At 33.4% G+C, this 22,023-nt stretch overlaps 1 protein-coding gene across 1 annotated transcript in view; it reads left to right on the top strand.

The window, feature by feature from the left end:
* LOC144656637 (vigilin-like) overlaps nt 1-22,023 on the top strand; it is a 38,176-nt gene that overhangs the window by 5,483 nt on the left and 10,670 nt on the right. Inside the window, exons 3-5 of the mRNA XM_078516884.1 lie at nt 18,909-19,130; nt 19,828-20,028; nt 20,952-21,261. Of these exons, the coding sequence (XP_078373010.1) occupies nt 18,909-19,130; nt 19,828-20,028; nt 20,952-21,261 (733 nt within the window). The remainder of the gene's footprint in view (nt 1-18,908; nt 19,131-19,827; nt 20,029-20,951; nt 21,262-22,023) is intronic.

Raw genomic sequence — 22,023 nt, 5'->3', positions numbered from 1 at the left:
CAATCAATAAATCAATCAATCGATTCGTGCCTTAGTTTATCTTGTTTTCGCGGGATTTTGTAGATGTGTGATGATGTAAGGAGTGGAGATAGAAGTGAGAGCAAGCTGGCGGCACTTAACTGAAAGCAAAACTAGTATAATGTGACAACACGAGCAAACGTATTCAATCAACAATCGGTCTTTATTTCACTTTCACCTCAAAATTACAGCTAACGGTAACAGAGTAAAATAGTCTTGCCCGAAACAACAAAAAGAAGCTAACCGCAAGCAGACTGCAGTGAAAGCTAGCCGCTTGAAACGCTAACGCTAACCCTAACCCTTAAACTTGGGTTTAGCTTTTTAACCCTAAATTTGAAATGAAACCCTAGCGTCAGACCCTAACCCTAACCCTTGGGGTTTAGGGTTAAGCTTTTTTCGCTAGGGTTAAGCTAAGGGGTTGGGGCTAGGCCTGTAATCCCAAAACTTTAGCTAACTTCATCGTTTTGAGAAACAAAAGGTTTCCTTTGTTTATCGTTTGTAAAAGAAAAGACAAAAGAAGCCGCGCGAGCAAAAACCTTGTCTTTTTGCATGTGTAATTTTTCAAAAACGAAACAAAGACCAGTGAAATGAAAGACAGGACATTGTTAAGCACACGTAAACAAACCTGCATGCGCAATTTGGAGCTGTTTCGATAATGTTCGATTTAGTCAGAAAGTCCAGGGGCCGTTTATTCCCGCAGCTCTTCAATTGTAAGAAATGTATATTGTCTTTAATGCAATGTTTTTCTATAATATTCATCATATTAACAAATTTTTTTTTGATGTAATTTGATGTCATTATAATATTTATTATACATTATTTTTTATATCATTTATAAAGTGCATTTAATCTGATTTTTTGTTGTAAATGATGCTGTTATTAATATGCTTTTGTGTTAAAAGATGTCTCCATTTACCGGCTAGTTTATAGTTATAATTATTACAAATGACACAAAACCATTCCTTTTTAGAAGCATATACTCTTTTCGATCTTCTTTTTGCATCCATTTTGTCCCTTTCAGTAAAATATCTCCGGACTTCAACCATTTATATATATATATATACTTTAGAAATTTTTATATGGTTTTATGCGTTTTTTACTAAAAGTTATATCAGTAATATTCATACTAATTTAAAATATAATTTAAAATCATTAAGGAAAAAACGCATAAAACCATATAAAAATAAAATCTCTTTGTAATATATATATATGAATGATAAAAGATTTATAATCGGTTTAACCTCGGATAAAAATGATAGATCGAATGATATTAAAATAATTGCTAAAATCTTAGAAGATGAATTTAATTTCAAGCACATGGTATTTAATCAGCCAAAGAGTGTAGTTGTTATGGATGGTGGTGCTAACCCATGGGCTGATTATATTGAAGCATATTTTGATAATTATAAAGATACTAATTACGTAATATCAAATTTGTTTAATTTAGATATTGTCGAAATGCTTTTTGATAACGGCTGTAGTATTATAAATATTGATACCTTTTTTTATAATGAAGATCAATTGGATGAAAAATTAGTTGTTGATAAATTCAATGTTTTTTTAAAATGAATGTATGTCCTAAAATATTTTTTGTAATCAAATACTGATTTATAAAAATATTATACTTAATATTTTTATTTGCATGTGTAATACTTGATAATTGATTTTAAGGCACTCTTAACATATACTCCATAAATAAAATTAAAAATTGTTTATATATCTTTCAAATCCTTGATTGGAATCCAACTGTTGAAGTCATCACTGTATCCTTTCCACTTAACTAAAGCTTGTTTCTTCTTATAGTCTCTACGGATCACTTTATCAATTCTGAATACATCCTGTTTTGCTTTTAATAATTCAGGTTCATAAAAGCTTCCTTGTATGTCTTCATTATTGAGATCTTTCAATTTGTATGTAATGGGATTAGTATGTTGGATCTTAGTAATTACGAACATTTCTTCACTCCAATTCGGTGTATAACCCTTATCGAAAACAATTCGTTTATACTTTGATATTCGGACCTTGTCACCAACCTTAAATTTTGGTTTAGTTGATAATGGCTCCATATTGCCGTATAGGTTAAAGTAAACAGTTCCTTCATTCTTTTTATTTGAAGCTTCTATGGGTGTCATTTTTATAGAGCTATGTTTTGTATTATTATATTCTTTTACTATTTTTGGTAGCATTTCAAGATACTGTGTATTACCTTGAATAGTAAACTGTTTGTACATTTTATTTTTCAAAGTTCTATTAAATCTCTCAATAACAACAGCTTTACCTTCATTAAAAGTGGAATACATCTTGATATCATTCTGCTTTAGCCATTCCTTGAATGTTTTGTTATAAAATTCAGATCCCTTATCAACCCAGAGATATTCAGGTTTACGCTTGTCATTAATGACAATATTGTTGAAAGCGTTAGTTATTGATGCACCTTTCTTATCTTTCAATTGTATAGCCCAAGCGAATTTACTGAATACGTCAATTATAGTCAATAGATATTTATAACCTTTATTCCATTTTGAAAGTTTATCCATAAAAACTAAATCAGCAGACCATATGTCGTCAATTCCATTTGATATTACTCTTCTAGTTTTAAATTTTCGTCTGATTGGTTTATGTAACTCATCGGCTAATTGTTGAGACCAATCATTTTTACTCAACGCCGTTTTCCGTTTTTTGGCTTCTTTTTTTTATACCCAATCCGATTTTTCTTTTACTAGCGATTAAAGCTTGTACCCCTGTTGTTCCCCACGGACGGTCTTTAAATGGTATTTTTGATATTCTCTTAAGCATAAGATCATCTGCCTTATGTTTATCAGCTAGTGATTTTGAATTACTGTAGTCAATATCATGCTGTTGACATATGCTATCAAGATTGTTTATTGGATTTTTATATTTAGGATCGTTAGAAGCTAATCTTTCTTCTAATTTAGTACCAGGTCCACAATAATTGTACTTTTTTCCTGTAGGTGTTCTCATATGTAATTCTCCAAGTTTTGATAAGTGTTTTTGAATATCAATGCCAGAACCTCTCATGTCATATTCAATAGTAGAAGGGGGCTTACGCTTTGAAATAGCACCTCCTTTAATAAATTTACTCTTATTCTTCCTGCATATTTGACAAACTGATTTTTCCATAAGCCGGCCATTTTTAGCTATTACCTTTTTAGAGTTTAATGATTTGGTTTGTTTTTTACATGATAGACAATACGATTGGCACATTATATATATATTGATTAGATATTTAATCGCAATAATGATTTATCCATTTTCCATTTTTATACTCACTGAAATTGCATTTTGGGTCGAGATTTTCATTTTTATATGCTCCAGCGGGCTTCCAAAAATTAGATGTCTGAATCCCGCTTTTTTTATTAAATATACCTTTAGCAAAGTCACCGCGCCAATATTTTTTAAATAGATCTTTATCGCCTCCGGTAACTGCCATGATAGCCGATGCTAAGTCTTGAGCCTGTTGGAAACCGGGAACCTTTTGACCGACCTTTTTGTTAATCGTTTCACCAACTCCTCGCCCCTTTTTCTCACTCACAAAACGAGTTTTAGTGATACCACAAGAAGCGCATTTCGATTTGAGCATTAAACGATTGTTTTTTGTTCTCACATATTTTTCAGAACTAGGAACTGAATTAGTTTGTATTTTTTCACGTAAACAATAAGATTTAGTCATTGTATATATATGAGTTATATATTTCTGAAATAATGTTGAATGAATTTCTCATTCTTCATTGTGTCATATATGTCAAACACTTCCAATAAATTATAATACGAATTCCCCTTATTCATTTCGTTGAGAAAGTATAGACAAAAGTATCCGCAGGTGGTAGTCTTTATGCTCTGGATCTGATTGTTTTGATGTAACAATGTTAAATTCTTCTTTTTTGCGTGATCTACTATGGCTTGAAATGGGGGCATACCAAAACTATCAAAATAATTGATTGCCTTATCTTTGACATACGTAGCAACCCAATGACTACCACTCAGATATGACGGTTGGAGATTGTAAATGAATATTCCTAATTTGTGATTATGTGGCACAGTCTCGTCTCTCATTAGTACATCTTTTATCGGTATATTCAAATATAAACACCAGTTTATTAAATCAAAATTACTCATTGGTATATTCTTATGGAATGTTGGCTTTCTTACTTTCTTTTCGGTTTTAAGATCTTTTTTTTTTGGAAGCAACAATCCACCTGTTCTGAGAAATTTATCATATTCATCCCAAGAACCAATGAATGGTGTCGGTGTGTAAGCTAATACATCTTTCTTACTTGGTAGTCTGATATTTCCCCCATCCTTCTTTGTTGTGTTATCAGTTGTTGATTTGTTAGTTGTTGACCTTCTTGATCTTGTTTTCGTTTTTGGAGCACTAATTCCAATCATTGGAAAACCAATTCGCGGTGCCCCATGACCGACCCTAATGACCTTTCGAATTTGTGTCTTCGAGATGTTTAAATCAGATCCAACACCTAACTTCTTAGCCTTATTCAATTTTTTGATTTGTCGTTGAGTTAGCATTAAACTGTCATTGCCAGTCATATCTGAATTGCTTAAGCGAATAGTGATCTCACTTTTATTTCTATAAGCAGTCAAAAGCTTCCTTCGCTGTCCTTCTGACAGATTCACTTTATGAGAGTGATAAGTTGTCATTACTTGTATATATATTATATGTTATATAATTTCTTGTTTATAAAACGTATACAAAATAGAATGGTTTATACATAATATTCAATTGATTGATTTATACAATAACCAGCTCATTCCCCACCTTGTCAATGACGATTGTCTCATCATAAAGAACGATGGCATGGACGTTGAAAGGACTATCTCCCGCACTATTAGCGTTTAGTTTATATCTGAAGATCAACTGCTTTGGGTCTCTAGTTACTCGCTCTGCTTGATATGATAAATCAAAAAAGATAATAGAATAGAGAGAGTTGTAATTTGACAAGTTGAGTTGTGTACCGCTGTTGTAATCATTCTTTCTCATACCATAAGACATCAAATCATTGAAGATCCTAACTTTGGACTCACTATCATATTCGGTCTCAGGATAAAACACTCCGTTGCCGTATTCCAATCGGCATGTTGTCAAATAACTACCATTCCCACGGTCAAGATTGATATTGTAGGTATCAAATTCATAGGGATTTTCATCTGCATTGTTTGATTTAGCTCGTTGTAGATATACAAAGATAGCCTTAACATTATCAATACTGGATGAGATCTGGAAGAATCCACTGCTATTCGTTGGTGCGGAAACCTCATACATTTCACGCATATACGTCCAAGTGTTCTTTACCAAGAAGGAACTAACAAACTTATCATATAGGCTGTCCTTTGGAGTCAATTTTGGGACCCATAGAAGGAATCTATTAAGGACCACTCGTCCATCAGCTACATCATCGGCCTTTTTAAGTAATTCGGCGTCATTCTGTAACTGTATATTGAATTGGAGTTGCATTGGGAGTAACATTCGACCTTCCAGCTCTTCAAAGAAACTGTAACGATTTAGAGGTATAACAACATTGACATCATTGAGACCTGTCGTCAAAAGTCGCCTAGCCTCAAACCCTGCATTCTGATTAGCATTTGCTATCCTATGGTCGGTATCTAGATACCAAAGACTATTTTTTGCTACTGAGCGACTAAAATCGTCACTATATTCGAGGAGGTTCTTAACGAAAGTAACTTTATGGAGATTATCGGTATCATAAACGATTTTTCCTGCTGATTTAATCATCATGTGGGCAATCAATGAATGTGCTCCATTAATAACTGTGATACGATTCGCCCCCGTGGTTGCTCCATCAGCTAACATTTGCACCTGAAATTGCACCTCGAAATACGCATTATACCAATCGTAGAATGAACTTCTATCGTTAATCGTGAACTTATAGCCGTTTTTAAGTTGGTGCTGACCGTTAGCTGGGACTCGAATAACATCATCGAGTTGAAATCGAACCAACTCATATCTCTGTAAGTATTCACTTGTTCTGAAAGACATTATATTATTATGTTATATAATTTTGCAATTATGTACCAATTTTTTTAATCATTTTATTCATTTTACTCAACGCCTTCTTTTTACACCTGATCCTGATATTAATCTATTAATGATCATATCAGTACTTTCATTTTTCTGTTGGTGTCTGACAGGTGAGGCATTTACTTTCTGTAAGATTGGGGATAGTGACTTTTGCCCAGCATTTCCCTTCCTCATATTCCTTAGCCTTTCCATTATAAGGTCTCCGGCTTTTTCTGATGCCCTTTTACCCAGTTTATCACCTGCATGAGAAATACCTGATTTTATTGCCTTCTTACCTAAGGGCTTGACAATTTTTTTAACAACAGACGACATAACACTCTTCATCGGTTTGAAAATGTTATCAACGATAATCCCTGACCCTTTGTGCTTATATACAAATTTACCAAATTTTGGATGGTAAAACCTCTTGAATTCATATGGTTTCATTATATACTATTATGTTATATTATTCTATCCTTTTCAAAATTAATGAAAAAGACGTATCCGCTCCATTCAGGTTAATTAACCGTCTCTTCCCATCTGTGATGTATATTCGAATGCTACTTATCTGTTGCTTATTAACCGGGTTATATGTGACCCTACGAGGCTCGATTGTAAACGAATAACTCGGCTGTAGTACGCTGGTCGAAAAAGTATAAATGATATCCGACTCTTCGCCATCGACTAAAGAAGTATTGACTAGATCGCAATGTACATTTAATATATCGGTATCTTGGCTTAGATTTGGTACTCTTGGACCAATATTAACCGCATCCTTTAATACCTTTTTATCAAACCCTATAAGGTCGTTGAAATTGCTATGCGTCAAATCAAGTTGATAATTTTGAGATAAAGTGATTGTAACTCGGAATGTTGTTGAATCAAAATCAATAGAGATGGGATATATAGGGTTATCATCATCTCCCGTCTTGGTAATCTCTTTAATATATTCATCAAATTCAGAATAATTCCAAACACCTTCAGGGAAAGTTATGTCTTCAAATTTATTCCCATTATCAGAACTATATTTAATCAGCTGATTACCATATGAGGGATTTACATTAAACCATGTAAATGACATGTTAATAATACGATTGAGACCTATCATATATTGGTAATTGCTATCCAATGTTATAGGCCTGTTGAATTTAGTTGTAAAATTTTGAGGAGTGTTATTCCCTTGATTTTTAACACTATATGATGATAATACTAACTCACGATCCATATATATAATACAGTTACATAAATTAGACTTTAAAGTACAGATTATATATCTGTTTATATTGTTGTTTATTTATAGTAGACCTTTTTAAAAGTGTGTCTAATATAGCTACTCCCATATTTCGCATTTTAACTGATGTGTTTCCTGCGTTTATTGAACCGATGATCAATTCCAATTTTTTGAGAAGCTGTTTTACATCGTTAAAAAATATAACATTTCCACCTTTCTGATTTTTTCGAATACCAGAACCTTTTATCGTTTTGGCTTTACTTTCGTAATGATTGATGTAGTCATTTAATGCAACTCTTGCATTGCTTATTCTCTTATTTTTAATCTGTCTTTCCGCTTCAGATATAGTTCCCCTATTATATTCTTTAGTAACATTCGCCTTGAAACCTTTCAATTGTCTCCGTTTATATTTGGCTTTCTCTAAAATCTTATTAAGATAGTTCTTGGTTTTCTTTGGTGTCATTTCAGGCTGATCTAATTTCATTTGCACTACATCATAATCGTCGATACCAACGTCTTCTAGTATTTCACTTACTTCATCATCAGCATCTAAAGCATAATCAATTTCATCCTCATCGTATTCAGGAGGTAATTCATCTTCATATTCAGGAAAATATTGGGGATCAACATAAATCTCCTTATTTCCTTCTAAAAGATCTTTTAAAGATTCTTCATATGTTGGTGGTTTCGGTACAATCTGTTTTTCATTTTGTGGCATTACAGGCTCATCAAATAAATTATCTACGTCCATATCCTCAAAAGGATCAACTTCAGGATAGTAATCTGGAGCTTCCAATTCACCTCTCATCCCCTTTTTGACACGCTTTTTGGGTACTTTTGCTATCTGCAAATTACTTTTAATTACATCATCTAATTTACTTGTCACTGGTTTGAATACCTTCGAAAATGACTCTTGGCTTGTCTGCTGACCGATATTATTTTGTGTGATTGCATTTTTAACATAATTGATTTTATCGCCCAAATCAGATTTACTCTTTGCAAGCTCTTTCCATCTAAGTAAACTCATTTTATTTTATATTATTACGTTACATAAAAAATGAAAATTGAATATAAAAATCAACATTTAACAAAGCGTTTAACACCTTGATGTACACCGTGTTGAACACCTTGTTGAACTGAAAATAATATACCCATATAATATAATGAGAATACCGAATTATGACACTGAAGACGATATGGCCTCAAACTTTAGACAACTATACGATTTCATGCCAAATCAATGTTTTCGGATGCTGGTTTGCGGTCCAAGCGGTTCGGGGAAAACAAACACACTAATGCATATGATATAAAATCTATTATATTTTGATAAAATTTATTTATACGCAAAAAACTTAGAGCAGTCCAAGTTTGTGGATCTTATGGATATGTTCCAGCAAATAAGTAATGAAGCTGGTTATGATGTTATTGAAGCACGCAATGATGAGATTATTCCCGTTGGAGACCTTGATGGTGACTCACAGAAAATAGTCATTTTTGACGATTTTGTATGTGATAAAAACCAAAAACCATTAGTCGACTATTTTATACGAGGAAGGCATAAGAACTGTAGCGTGATATATCTGAGTCAAAGCTACTATAAGACACCAAAAGACATAAGATTAAACTGTTCACATTTCTCTATATACGAATTCCCAAGTGCTAATGAGAGTAGTCTAATATGCCGTGAAAACAGTATTCCAAAAGAGCTATACGAGAAAGCAACTGCAGACCCATTTAGCTTTTTATATATTGATAAGCCACGAAAATTCGTAACTAAGAATTTCAATGAAAAAATATAATATAATATAACTGATTGATATAATATGAGTTACTCAAACGGTTTATTACAATCAAATAACACTAATATTACGCCAATTAAAGGCCCTCGAGGTGAAAAGGGTGACCCAGGAGTCGGCTTTGATGTTACGCCTGAAGGTAATTTCAATTTGAACAAAAAGAGAGTAATAGGGCTAAAAACGCCTGATGACGTTGCGATCGATGATTCAATTGAAAATTATTCAAGGGATCTCGAGACGGCCGTAAATAAACGATATCTTAACCAATTCTTCCTTAAAAAGAACAGAAATGAAACAGTGTTTGATTGTGCCGGCCTTTCATTGCAAAATACCGAAGTGTATTATCCAAGTTTATATAACGATCGATCTGTACCAAACGTAGGCTATGTTAGTGTTGAGGATAACAAAGTAAGGACTGAAATTGATACCAAACTTGCTACTAAGGCTGACAAATCGTACGCTGATAATACATATTTAACGAAGAAATCAGGAGGTGTCTTAGCTCAAAACCTTCAAAACAAAGCAGACAAATCGTACGTTGATAACACTTTTTTAAAGAAGGTCGTAGGACGAGTTTTGACTCAAAAAATTCTAAGCAAGCTTGATATTCACGGTAGTAACATGATGCAGGCAAATCTCAATATGAACGATAATCGCATAACAAATCTAAAAGCCAACCAATGATATGGAGCAGATGGTGTAAATAAAAAATACATGCTTGATCATGTTGACAGTTCACATATAACCTCTATTGGTAAAGGAAACCGTTTTCACTAATATAATGATTGACAGTGATAATCAACTTAGTGAAGAAAATGATATCGAGCTTGGAGATTTAATTCATCATCCAAATCCAGATCATCAAATCAATAAAAAGGTAATAGATACAAAATTACTTCTCGATAGTTCGAAAAATTACTACTCAAGCAGATTAGGTATCAACATGTACCCTATACCAATTAATCATTATACAATGGCATTTGAGCTCTATTTTCCAGCTGAAATAGATCAGAATAGTCTAGATATCAGTGTTGTGTCATTAATTGATACTGTTAATAAAGTAACTACACGAGTTTATAACGGTTATAGTCGAACAATAGCTCAAGTTCATAAGTATCAACAACATACCAACAACTATCTCTATGTCGATATCGTTTTAAAAATGAAGTCAGGACACTCGTATGTCCCAAAACTGCAAACTTATATTATAATATATGGGATTAAGAATTATGAAAGTAATGTTGAACCCAGTATATACGATCAGCTATATTATGTTGAAAATGATAGAATAGCTTTCAATGCATCAATTGATATGAAAACACAGGCCATTCATGGTATTGCAGAAGGTACTACTGATGATCAAGCTGTTAATTATAAACAGTTGGTAAGTCAAATCAATATTCTCAAAACAACTCTTGAAAATCAGATTAAATTATTACAGTCCAAGAGTTTTTATAGTGAAATATTTGAGTACTATTTCGATCTAACGGATGCCTCTAAATTCATCATGTCAGATAGCAACGGAGCTGTATTGTCTGGATTAAATGATAATCTTGTCTTTAATCCCACAAAATTGTTAGAAGATTTTGATCCAAAAAATGGCTTTATGAGTGGTTTCGAAATTAATTTAAATGAAAATGTCACTGAATCCGATGAATGGACTATATATATGGCATTTAAATATGACTATAAAGCCGGTGATAATAAAAGAATTAAAATAAACTTCGACAATGGTAGTAGTTTTGATTTTCCATGGGTGAAAGTAGAGTCTAATCAGTTATCACTCGATTATGATTTAGATATATCGAGTGAGCAAATTAGAGCTGGTTATATAGGTAAATATATGAATCTCTGGTATACAAAAATACAGGATCAATTTCGAATTTGCCTTTCTAACAACAGCATTTGTCTCGATAAAATTTTCTCGGGGTATACGCTGAATGCATCTAGCCTTCAAATTTCTTCAGATTACTATGTACAAAGAATAGGTTTTAGTAAAATTCCATATTCGATAAATGGTAATGAGTATCATAAATGTCAATTTTTAGATAAAACAAAAAATGTTTTCTTCGAATAAAAATCGCTTAATTGTCTAAACAATATATATGAAGACTGCTGAATTGATAACTGAGATACTGAAAAGTATTGATCGATTGATTCAAAATATCAGGAAATTAATCAACTCAATGAAAAAAAAGAAAATCGAAAGAAAAAACATAGTCTAATCATATAATATATGACAGACAATCGCAAAATATTTGACTGGAATCATATTTCAGCCAAGTTAAATGAGGACCAAGTCACAGAATTAAAAGCCTATTACAGCACCTATCACAGAAAATGCTGGGCTTACAAGCAGGCCGTAAAGCGCTTGAAAAGACTGAAATTACTGGGTAACTCTTTGTCTATTCTCTTTGCATCCGGCTCCCTTGCATCAAGTATTGCTACAGGTGGTATTAGTTTGGTTGCAATTAGTACAATAGCGCTTTTAATACAAGGCTGGATGCATCATCAAAATCTCGATTTAAAAATTCAAAATAGTACATATGCATATCAGAGCTACCAGCATTTACTCAACTCAATTAAAAACACGATGAGATGCGGTGATTACAATCCGTCTAGCGTCATAATTTCAATGAAGAACATTGACGATTATGTGACGGATACCGGTCCGATAATCGACAAGTACCTACGAAAATATGATAAGAAATTTATTGGATGATCCGATTTATTTCGCCAAATTTTAATTCTAAAATCTCATTCCAATACAATCGATAATAGGCTAACGTTTTCTTGCTTTTGCTAATTTTGATAAATTCACAAGGTAGATTCATCATCAAAAAAAGCTGTTTAATTATGAATTTGGTTGATATAAGTCTTTTTCTACCTTTGTTTACAACAGGAATAGCGGATTCGATAATATCAAACACTTTATAAATCCGATTCCTTTGATCACTAGTCAATTGTACCCTATTTTTAATACATAAATCGTTTAAAACATTCTCAACGTGATACTTCCGATGATATACCGATTTTCGGCGTATTTTATCCATATTCTCATAAAAATCAATGTACTCATTAACATAATCGTAGCCATGAACTAAACCGCAATTAATACAAACATTACCGTTTTGATTTGACATATCCTGCTTACTACAGCATGGGTCAGCATCCTTGTTACCTTCTATCAATAGTTGATCGCAGAAAGGGCATATAGGTTCTTTGAAAATTTTTAATTCATCGTGGATTTCAGAATTACAAACCATTATATATATATATATAACACACATAACTTCACGGGCCAGCTATGTTTGGCAGTAAATTTTAGAGTAAACTTTTTGAGTAAACTTTTTGAGTAAACTTTTTGAGTAAACTTTTTGAGTAAACTTTTTGAGTAAATTTTACTCAAAAAGTTTATATATAAAAAACTTTTTATTTGTTGAAATATGATTGGTCAATAGAAATCAAACCAGATTAAAATACCTGCTGACGCGTCAGCAGGTTTTTTCGGTCAATGGTTTAGTCATTAATAATTTATAACTTATGGCTAAAACCGTAAACTGAATAAATATGTATTTAATGTTGATCCTTACGAGGTCTTCCACGTCGTCTTTTCTGGTCTTCAGGTATACACTTTAAACGTACATGATTTTTGTCTTCATTTGATATTTCAGATCTGCTATTCAGGTCTGAAGATAGCATTTTAATAATACAAATATTTGTTTTAAGGATGCTCTGAATACAATACATTTTATTAATGAAGGCTATATCATTCGAGCTTTGATCAGCTTCTAGTAGGTGTTTGATATTTAATGTTATATCAGTCATTCTATATATATATTAAAGAAAATAATTATCACTTAAACGCACTATAAAAAACTGAGGGAAATCATACAACTTAACAACTGGGGAAAATCCCCATCTCTTTTTTTAATTGTTAGAATCTTCTCAAAGGTTTTCAAAAAGCATTTTAAATATTAATCATGTCACTACCTGTGGGATACCTTTTTTGATTTTCATATTTCAGAATAATAATCATATCGCAGTTGTTTTGATGAAAATAGACTGAATTTAGAACTATTATTGATATAAAGAATAATTATGTATCTTATATTGAGGAAGGCCTTTGAGAGGCTGATTGCACAGCATATTAATAGCTGTTATTGTTACTTGTACTATCGGTAACCAAATATATAATTATATCTGGTTATTTAAAAATAAGAATTACTATAAACTGATATAAAGAAATATTTTATAATATAAAATAAAGAGAAAATGGCTGGGAAATGCAAATACGATAATGACGATGATCGGATAAAAGCTATTCGAAATTCAAAAACCAAATACATGCTTAATAAACAGTGGAGATGCGACGTTTGCGATTACGATAGCAATCTAGCATCTAAATGGATGCATATGAAAACTAAAAAACACATCACAAATAGTATATTAGCTGGTCTACGAGAGGATGATCGGTTTGAAATAATCGATGAAGAATGATATATATAATTAACACTTCATGCACTTTTACAATGACTAAATATACAAATATATCTAGTTATTTAAAAATCTGAAATCAAAAAAAATGATTTTACTATAAGACACTTAAAGAATTGGTTATACTATAAATTAAAAAAAATGGAAAATAAAAATATCTCATCTAATAATATGAACGAATCAGATCTAGCTAAGCTATCGAAAACCGATCTTATAAAAATGATATTATCACTAAAAGCAAACCAACCTAATATTTACAAACCCCGACCTCCAAAAGCAACCCCACGAAGAAACGTCAAACAAATGATTAAAGATTATGAGGAAAATATCATTCAGCCACCTCCTAAACCCATGCCACGGACTATAAAAACAGCCCCACTACCATTACCAAGGACAAAGATAGAGGAAGTTGCTAAAGCTATGAAAGGCTACACAAAGTCTTTTGAAATTGGTATAAAAAATAATAAAGACCCGTTATTACAGCTTCAAAACACAAGAAAAGCTGTAGAAAATCACATAATAAAAGAGCTATCAGCAATGAAAGGACTCAAATTTGCTGAAACTCTTAAGGTGACATTTTCAAAGATGACTGGCGATAGTGTAATATATAAAACAGCTTATTTTAATTGCAAACCACAAACAATCATCAATAATCTAGAGATCGCAGAATCACTACAAGCATCTAAACAACAGATATTAAATTTCGTAGCTCAATGGATGTCAGAAGGCTCAGGATGGGTATTACAATCTGTTGATGGTCATTATATTAATATAGTAAAATATGAACCAATAAAGGCATCCTCTTATATCAAACTACCTCAAGAACTCAGAAATAGTTCAAAAGGATTAATAAATATGAAAAATGAAGATAATGAATGCTTTAGATGGTGTCATATCAGACACATAAATCCTCAAGAAAAATATCCTCAACGTATTAAAAAAATTGATAAATCATACATTGAGAATCTAAATTATGATGGAGTTCAATTCCCAGTAGCAATAAAGCAGTACAATAAAATTGAGAAGCAAAATGAGATTAATATTAATGTTTTCGGTTATGAAAACAAACAACCATATCCCATCTATATATCAAAAGAAAAGTATAACAATCAGATGAATTTATTATTGATAACTGAAAATGAAAACAAGCATTATGTTCTAATAAAGGATTTCAATAAATTCATGTATAACCAAACAAAGCATAAAGAAAGGAAACACTTCTGTATGCACTGTTTGCAATGTTTCAGTTCTGAAAGAGTATTAAACGATCACAAAGATAATTGTATTCAAATAAATGGAGTACAAGCAGTAAAAATGCCTGATAAGGATAACAACATACTAAAATTCAACAACTTCCATAAACAGCAACAAGTGCCATTTGTCATTTATGCCGATTTTGAAGCTATAACAGAAAAGATATCCGGCTGTAAGCAAAATAATGATAAATCATATACTGAAGCCTATCAAAAGCATACTGACTGTGGATATGGTTATAAGGTTGTTTGTTGCTATAATGATAAATATTCCAAACCGATACAAATATATAGAGGAGAAAAAGCTGTTTACAAATTCATGGAAAAGATGCTAGAAGAAGTTAAATATTGTAAAAATACAATGAAAAAATACTTCAAGAAACCATTAAAGATGACTAAAGATGATGAAAATGAATTTCAAAAAGCAGAAGCATGTCATATCTGTGATATAAAATACATAGATGAAGATATTCGGGTTAGAGACCATTGTCATATTACTAGCAAATACAGAGGGAGCGCTCATACAGAATGCAATCTGAAATTAAGAATAGAACCCGATAAAATAAAAATTCCAGTAATTTTTCACAACTTAAGAGGTTATGACAGCCATTTCATAATGCAAGAGATAGGAAAAATTGTAAAAAATCATACATACAAAAATAAAAAGGGAGAAATTAAAGAAATGAATATCAATGCTATACCAAATAATATAGAAAAATATATGGCCTTCATGCTCGGTAATCATTTAACCTTTCTAGATAGTTTTCAGTTTATGAGTTCAAGTCTTGAGAAGCTGGTTAGTAATCTACCTAAGGAATCCCTAAAATATACTTCTGAAATATTCGAGAGTAAGCAACTCAATCTGATGTCAAGAAAAGGAATATATCCGTATGACTATATGGATAGCTTTGACAAATTTAATGAAAAACTACCCAAAAAAGAAGACTTTTACAGTATATTAAATGATGAGCATATATCAGATGATGACTATAAGCATGCTAAAAATGTGTGGAAAACGTTTAAGATCAAAAATATGGGTGAATATCACAATTTATATCTTAAAAGCGATGTACTTTTACTTGCTGATGTATTTGAAAGCTTCCGCAAGACCTGTCTTAAGTATTATAAGCTAGATCCATGCCATTATTTTAGCAGTCCCAGCTTGTCTTGGGATTCAATGCTTAAAATGACAGATATCAAACTAGAGCTTATGACAGACATTGATATGTACCAATTCATTGAAAAAGGAATGAGAGGAGGTATTAGTTATATAGCCAATCGATATGGTAAAGCAAACAATAAATATATGAAAGAATATGATGAAAATTCAGCCTCAAAGTATATCATGTATCTTGATGCTAATAATCTCTATGGTTGGGCTATGAGTCAATATTTACCAACAGGTGGATTTAGATGGTTAACACAAAAACAGATAGATGAAACAAACTTAGCTAAGTACAAAGAAGATTCTAATAAGGGTTTAATTTTAGAAGTTGATCTAGAGTATCCTAATGAACTACATAACCTTCATAATTCATACCCACTGGGGCCAGAAAAAGTTAAAGTAACTAATGACATGTTATCAAATTATTGTAAAAACATAGCAACTAAATACAATATATCAACAGGATTAGTTCATAAGTTGATTCCAACTTTAAACAACAGAGAAAAGTATGTACTACATTATAAAAACCTTAGATTGTACTTAAATCTTGGATTAAAGCTAAAAAAAGTTTACAGAGTGCTTGAATTCAATCAATCTCCATGGTTAAAACAATACATCGATTTTAATACCGAAAAACGTAAAAATTCTAAAAACGCTTTTGAAAAAGACTTTTTTAAATTGATGAATAATTCAGTATACGGCAAAACCATGGAGAATTTGAGGAAGCGAGTCGACGTTAGGTTAGTGACTAATAAAAATAAATTATTAAAGTTAGCTTCAAAACCAACATATGTCAGTAGCAAAATATTTAATGAAAACTTAGTAGCTGTCCATAAAATCAAAGAAACATTAACCCTCAATCGACCTTCATATGTAGGAATGGCTATATTAGATTTAAGCAAAACACTAATGTATGATTTCCATTATAACTATATAAAAGAGAAGTATGCAAACAAAGCCAAACTGCTATTCACAGATACAGACAGTTTAACTTATGAAATTCAGGCTGAAGATGTATATAAAGACTTTTTTGATGATAAAGAGAAATTCGATAACAGTGACTACCCTGAAAAATCACCATTCTTTGATAAAACAAACAAGAAAGTCATTGGTAAATTCAAAGATGAAGCTTCTTTTATTCCTATTTTAGAATTCATCGGTCTGCGATCAAAAATGTATTCTTATATTAAAGACAATCTACAAGTAGGAAAGACAGCCAAAGGAATCAAGAAATCCGTTATCAAAAAAGATATCACACATGAAAACTACAAAGAGACCTTATTCAATAAAACACAGATGCATCATACTATGAAAACCATCAGAAGTCAAGGCCATCAACTTGGAAGCTATGAGATTAATAAAATATCACTGAGCTGTTTTGATGATAAACGGTATATACTTGATGATGGCTTAACAAGTTATGCTTACGGGCATTATAATATAAAGCAATAATTTTCATTATGATTTCAAGTATAAGAGATTTTTAAACGCACCTTGATTTCAAAATTTTAAAAAGAGTATAAGAGATTTTTTTATTTTGATTAAAGGGTTTAGCAAGGGTTGGTTTTTAAGGCTTGGTTTTTTCATTTTGGTTTTCAAACTTGATTCCATTTTGGTTTTCAGTTTGGCTTCGAGGTTTGGTTTCATTTTTGATTCTATTTTTGATTTCATTTTTGATTTCATTTTTGATTCCATGTTTGATTCTATTTTTTGATTCTATTTTTGATTCTATTTTTTGATTCTATTTTTTGATTCTATTTTTGATTCTATTTTTGAATCCAGTGCTGTGAGTAGTATAGGAGTTGGGGGATGTAAGAGATAATAAAAATTTTTATGATCTCGTACCCCCAACTCCTATACTACTTATTCCGCAAGATTGAGCAGGATAATTGTTTTATTATTCAACAAATTGTCAACCAAACACATTTCGTAGATAGAAAAACTGTAATTATGCAGCGCTTTACAAGATTTCGGACGAATCTTCGCAACCTACGTATATCGCAGGATATCTGTTATGTACGGATGACAGATAACGTTAACATTTTGACCATATATGGACAGCGCGCGCATCTGTTGAATAATAATACCGAATATCCAACAAGTCACTTGTATTTTCTCAGTGTACACACAAGCCTTTAGGTAAGTGTATACCAAAAAATGCACGTGACGAGTGGGATATTTCATACTTTACCACACGAAAGTGTTGTGTGACAATTTTATACCATGCCATAGAAAATATGCTTTCTTAATTTCGTTGAGAGTAAGATCACAACGCACAATTGGAAGGTTGGCTGTATTTTCTGTGACTTGGGATAAATACATGTTCACCGTGGTCAAACTTCTCAGGCAGCTTTTCTCTCTATTTTGGTGAATATTGTTCATTTTGAAGTGTTAGTATGAGCAAGGATAGATAAAATAGTTGCTTAGTGTAGACATATCCCATTTCCTCAGGTAAACGAGTGTTTTTACCTTCTAAATGTTCCGCATCCGAGCCAAAGTGCTTTGACAAATTGCGCCAACAAGTCTGCATATCGCTATTTTAAACCACATAGAACATTTTTAGTAAAGCTCCAAAAAACTTAGTTAATTCTCAAGAAACTGGTAATGCATCGAACTTTGAACTGTGAAAATTAAAACCTTATCTTTAAAGTACTTTACTTATTTTTTTCATATTTCTGTCGTTTGACCGCGGTCGAAAATACATGTATTGTCTGGATGCTTTAACGTTATTAGTCTATTCAGGAAAAGTGTTTGGTCCAGACTTTGTTCCCAATTTGCAATTTATTTGTCAGTTTTCTTTCAAGTGACCTGGTTTACCATGAGGCAACTATGTTTGTCGAGAGAAAGTTTTAATACATGTAGTTGAAAGAGGTTGTACAATTTTTTTTTAATACAGGTATTTCGTGTCCCTTTGGAAGAACGTCGCTACAAACAGCCCAATGAAAATGCCTTTGGAGATGACCGCCAGCGTGAGATTTGCCGTGATATCATGGCCAAGACTGGAGCAGCAATTGAGATCAGTTCTGGAAAAGATCAAGGATTGACAATCATGGTGACCGGAAAACCAGAGTTACTGGCTAAAGCCAGGCGCATGGTACTCACCCAGCTGCAGACTCAGGTAATGTGGTGTTTACATGCATTTGAGCCTAAAATTAAAGTGAATGTTGTGTTATTGTACATGTACAAACATCAGCTAAGCTTAACTACTTGTGTCAGATGAATCAGATACTAAATAAAAATGGTGAATTTCTTTGAGATGATCTGGATCAGAAACAGTGATACAAGATCACTTGGATCATGGTGCATCGAAGGAACCAACAGATCCACTCTGGTTAAGAATTTGTCGGCTCCTTTGGTGCACCATGATCATGAGTCATCTTGGATCGTAGATTGTAATCTGGATCATCCCAAACGAATGAAACCTTAGAAAATTCATGTAGCTGGAGATGTCTGCCACGGTTTTTTTATTTACAAGTGAATCTAGGCCAATTTCAATATATTTTACTTCTAGCTTGGCTTTGAGGTTCAGAGAAACAAAGAAAGATAAATCACATCAAGATTGAGGAATGAATAAATAATTTCTTTTGTTTTCCTTCCCCCAAGCCTCCTAGCCATGTTTGGATTAAACTATATTTTCAAAATTGGCCTATTGCTTATGTTTCATGTAGATACTATGTTTGTTAGCAGACAATCATTGGTAGGTGGATAACACAAGTCTTGTTCTTCTAGAGAAGAGTCATTGCATTTATCACAGAAAAATAACTTCCATTTTGTATAACTTTACATTTTCTGATTTCTTTTCTATTTGTACACAGGCTAATATTGAGCTCAGCATCCCTCGAGAACATCACAAATTCATTCTTGGCAAAGGAGGAAAGACCTTGCAGCAACTGGAGTTACAAACTGCAACAAAGATCACCATGCCGAGGGACGGATCAGATCTCATCAGAATCGTTGGAACAAAGGAAGGTGTAGACAGTGCTCGGCATGAGATACAGATTATTTCTGATGAACAGGTGAGCAAAGTGGTTTACTGACTGCTTCTGTGGCAAGAAGGTTCCTGTGAGGAGAGGGATCCTTCTGTGGAGCGGGAAGGGGTCCTGAGGGGTAAAAAAAATGTAAATCTTGTTTATACAGTTGAATCCCGGCAACTCGAACCCTCAATAACTCGAACTCCCGCTAACTCGAACCTTTTTCGATTCCCCTTTAGGTCAATTTCTTACTAATTTTACCCTTGATAACTCGAACTCCCGATATCTCGAACCGTTTTCGATTTCCCTTGAAGGTTCGAGTTATCGGGATTCAACTGTAGTGGTCATGCACTTAGCTCCGACATAGCTACATGTAGTTTGCAGGCATGCCACTGAAACAGATGAAACAAACATTCTAAATGAATATAACATGATCCCAACTGGCAGGAGGCAGACCAGTTGGCTATTTACAAAACGTGACCAAGGATTTGAACTCGGGACAACCAAAAAAAAATCCAGCTAATGGCAGGGTGAAGATTTTAAACCCTGGACCTCCGGACTACAACACCAGCGCCCAAAACCACTTGGCCACTCTGCCTCCCTGGGAAAGGGTTTCTTCTATAAAGGAAAGGTGTCCATTTCTCTTGAAATGGATAGCATGGAAGTTTGTTGTTGGTTCTCGTCCTTGCTACAAGGATTTTTCTCCAGGCTCTCTGGGTTTTCCTCCCTCCTGAAAAACCAACATTTCCAAACGAGTGGGAAGGTGGAAAGGAATCCCAAGGGGAGGGGAAGAGGTCTTTCTGTGAGGAGTGGAAGTACTAAGGGTTGGGGAAGGATCCTTTTGTGGGAGGAAGAAGTGGGGTTGTGTAAGTACAGAAGACTTGACAAAGCACAATTTGTAAAGATATTTTGAAGGTCTTTGAGACATCTAGAAAACCTATGACCCATCTGAATTCTGTTATCTACAGGCTAAACTGGCTTTCGAACGTCTCAAGATTGAACACATCTACCACCCTTTCATTGCTGGTGCGAATGCCGCAAAGATCACAGAGCAGACAGGAGCCCGCATCAATATCCCACCGCCATCAGCTCAGAAGGACGAGCTCACCATTGCAGGAGAGAAAGAAGGCGTGGCAAAGGCAAAGGAAACGATCATGGCAATTTACGATGAAAAGAAACGCAAAACAACCACTGTGTCCATTGAGGTGAAGAAGTCCCAGCACAAGTACGTGATTGGTCCTCGAGGTGGAACTCTGCAAGAAATACTGGCTTTGACTGGTAAGGAAATACAGTGTATTGGAAAAAAAATAGAATTTTGGATGATTTTGATGAGTTCTAAATTGCGCTAAAAAGCAGGTCCATAGGATAGATCACAATAATAAGCATAGTAAGAAATGGAAGGTGCAGCGGCCTAATGGTTAGCGTGTTGGACTCTGGATCAAGCAGGGTGGGGTCGAGCCCAGGCTGGGGTCCCTGCAATGAGTTCTTAATCAAGTTGCTTAACTCTCATTAGTACGTCTCTTCACCCAACTGTGTAAATGGGCACCGGTGTATGTAATGCTGGGGGTTACCCCTGCGATTTCACCGCGGTTAAACGTCTCAGGCAGGTTTGCTTTCCATTTCGCCGGTTTTTTTGTTCAAACTGAAGTGTTATTACGAGCAAGGATAACTATAAAAATAGTTGCCGAGTGAAAGCATAATCCCATTCCCTCAGGTAAACCCAGTGTTTTTACTTTTTAAATGTTTGGCATCCGAACCAAAGGTGCTTTGACAAATGGCGCCGACAAGTCCGCATATCGCTATTTTCAAACACGTAGAACTTTTTTAGTAAAGTTCCAAAAAACTTAGTAAACCCTTAGGATACCGGTTATGTATCGAACTTTGAACTGTGAAAATTAAAACCTTATCTTTGCAGTACTTTTCTTATCCCAGAGACTTTTTCATGTTTACTCTTTTCTGCATATTTCTGTCGTTTGACCGCGGTTTGTTGTGGTTTTTTCTCCCCCCAAAAAAAAAACCCAACCCCCGACAACCCAATTC

This window comes from Oculina patagonica, chromosome 6 (genome assembly GCF_052425735.1).
Source record: "Oculina patagonica isolate OP01 chromosome 6, crgOcupat, whole genome shotgun sequence".
Lineage (NCBI taxonomy): Eukaryota > Metazoa > Cnidaria > Anthozoa > Scleractinia > Oculinidae > Oculina > Oculina patagonica.
The sequence above is the reverse complement of the archived record's forward strand: the minus strand, read 5'-3'. Positions and strand labels throughout refer to the sequence as shown.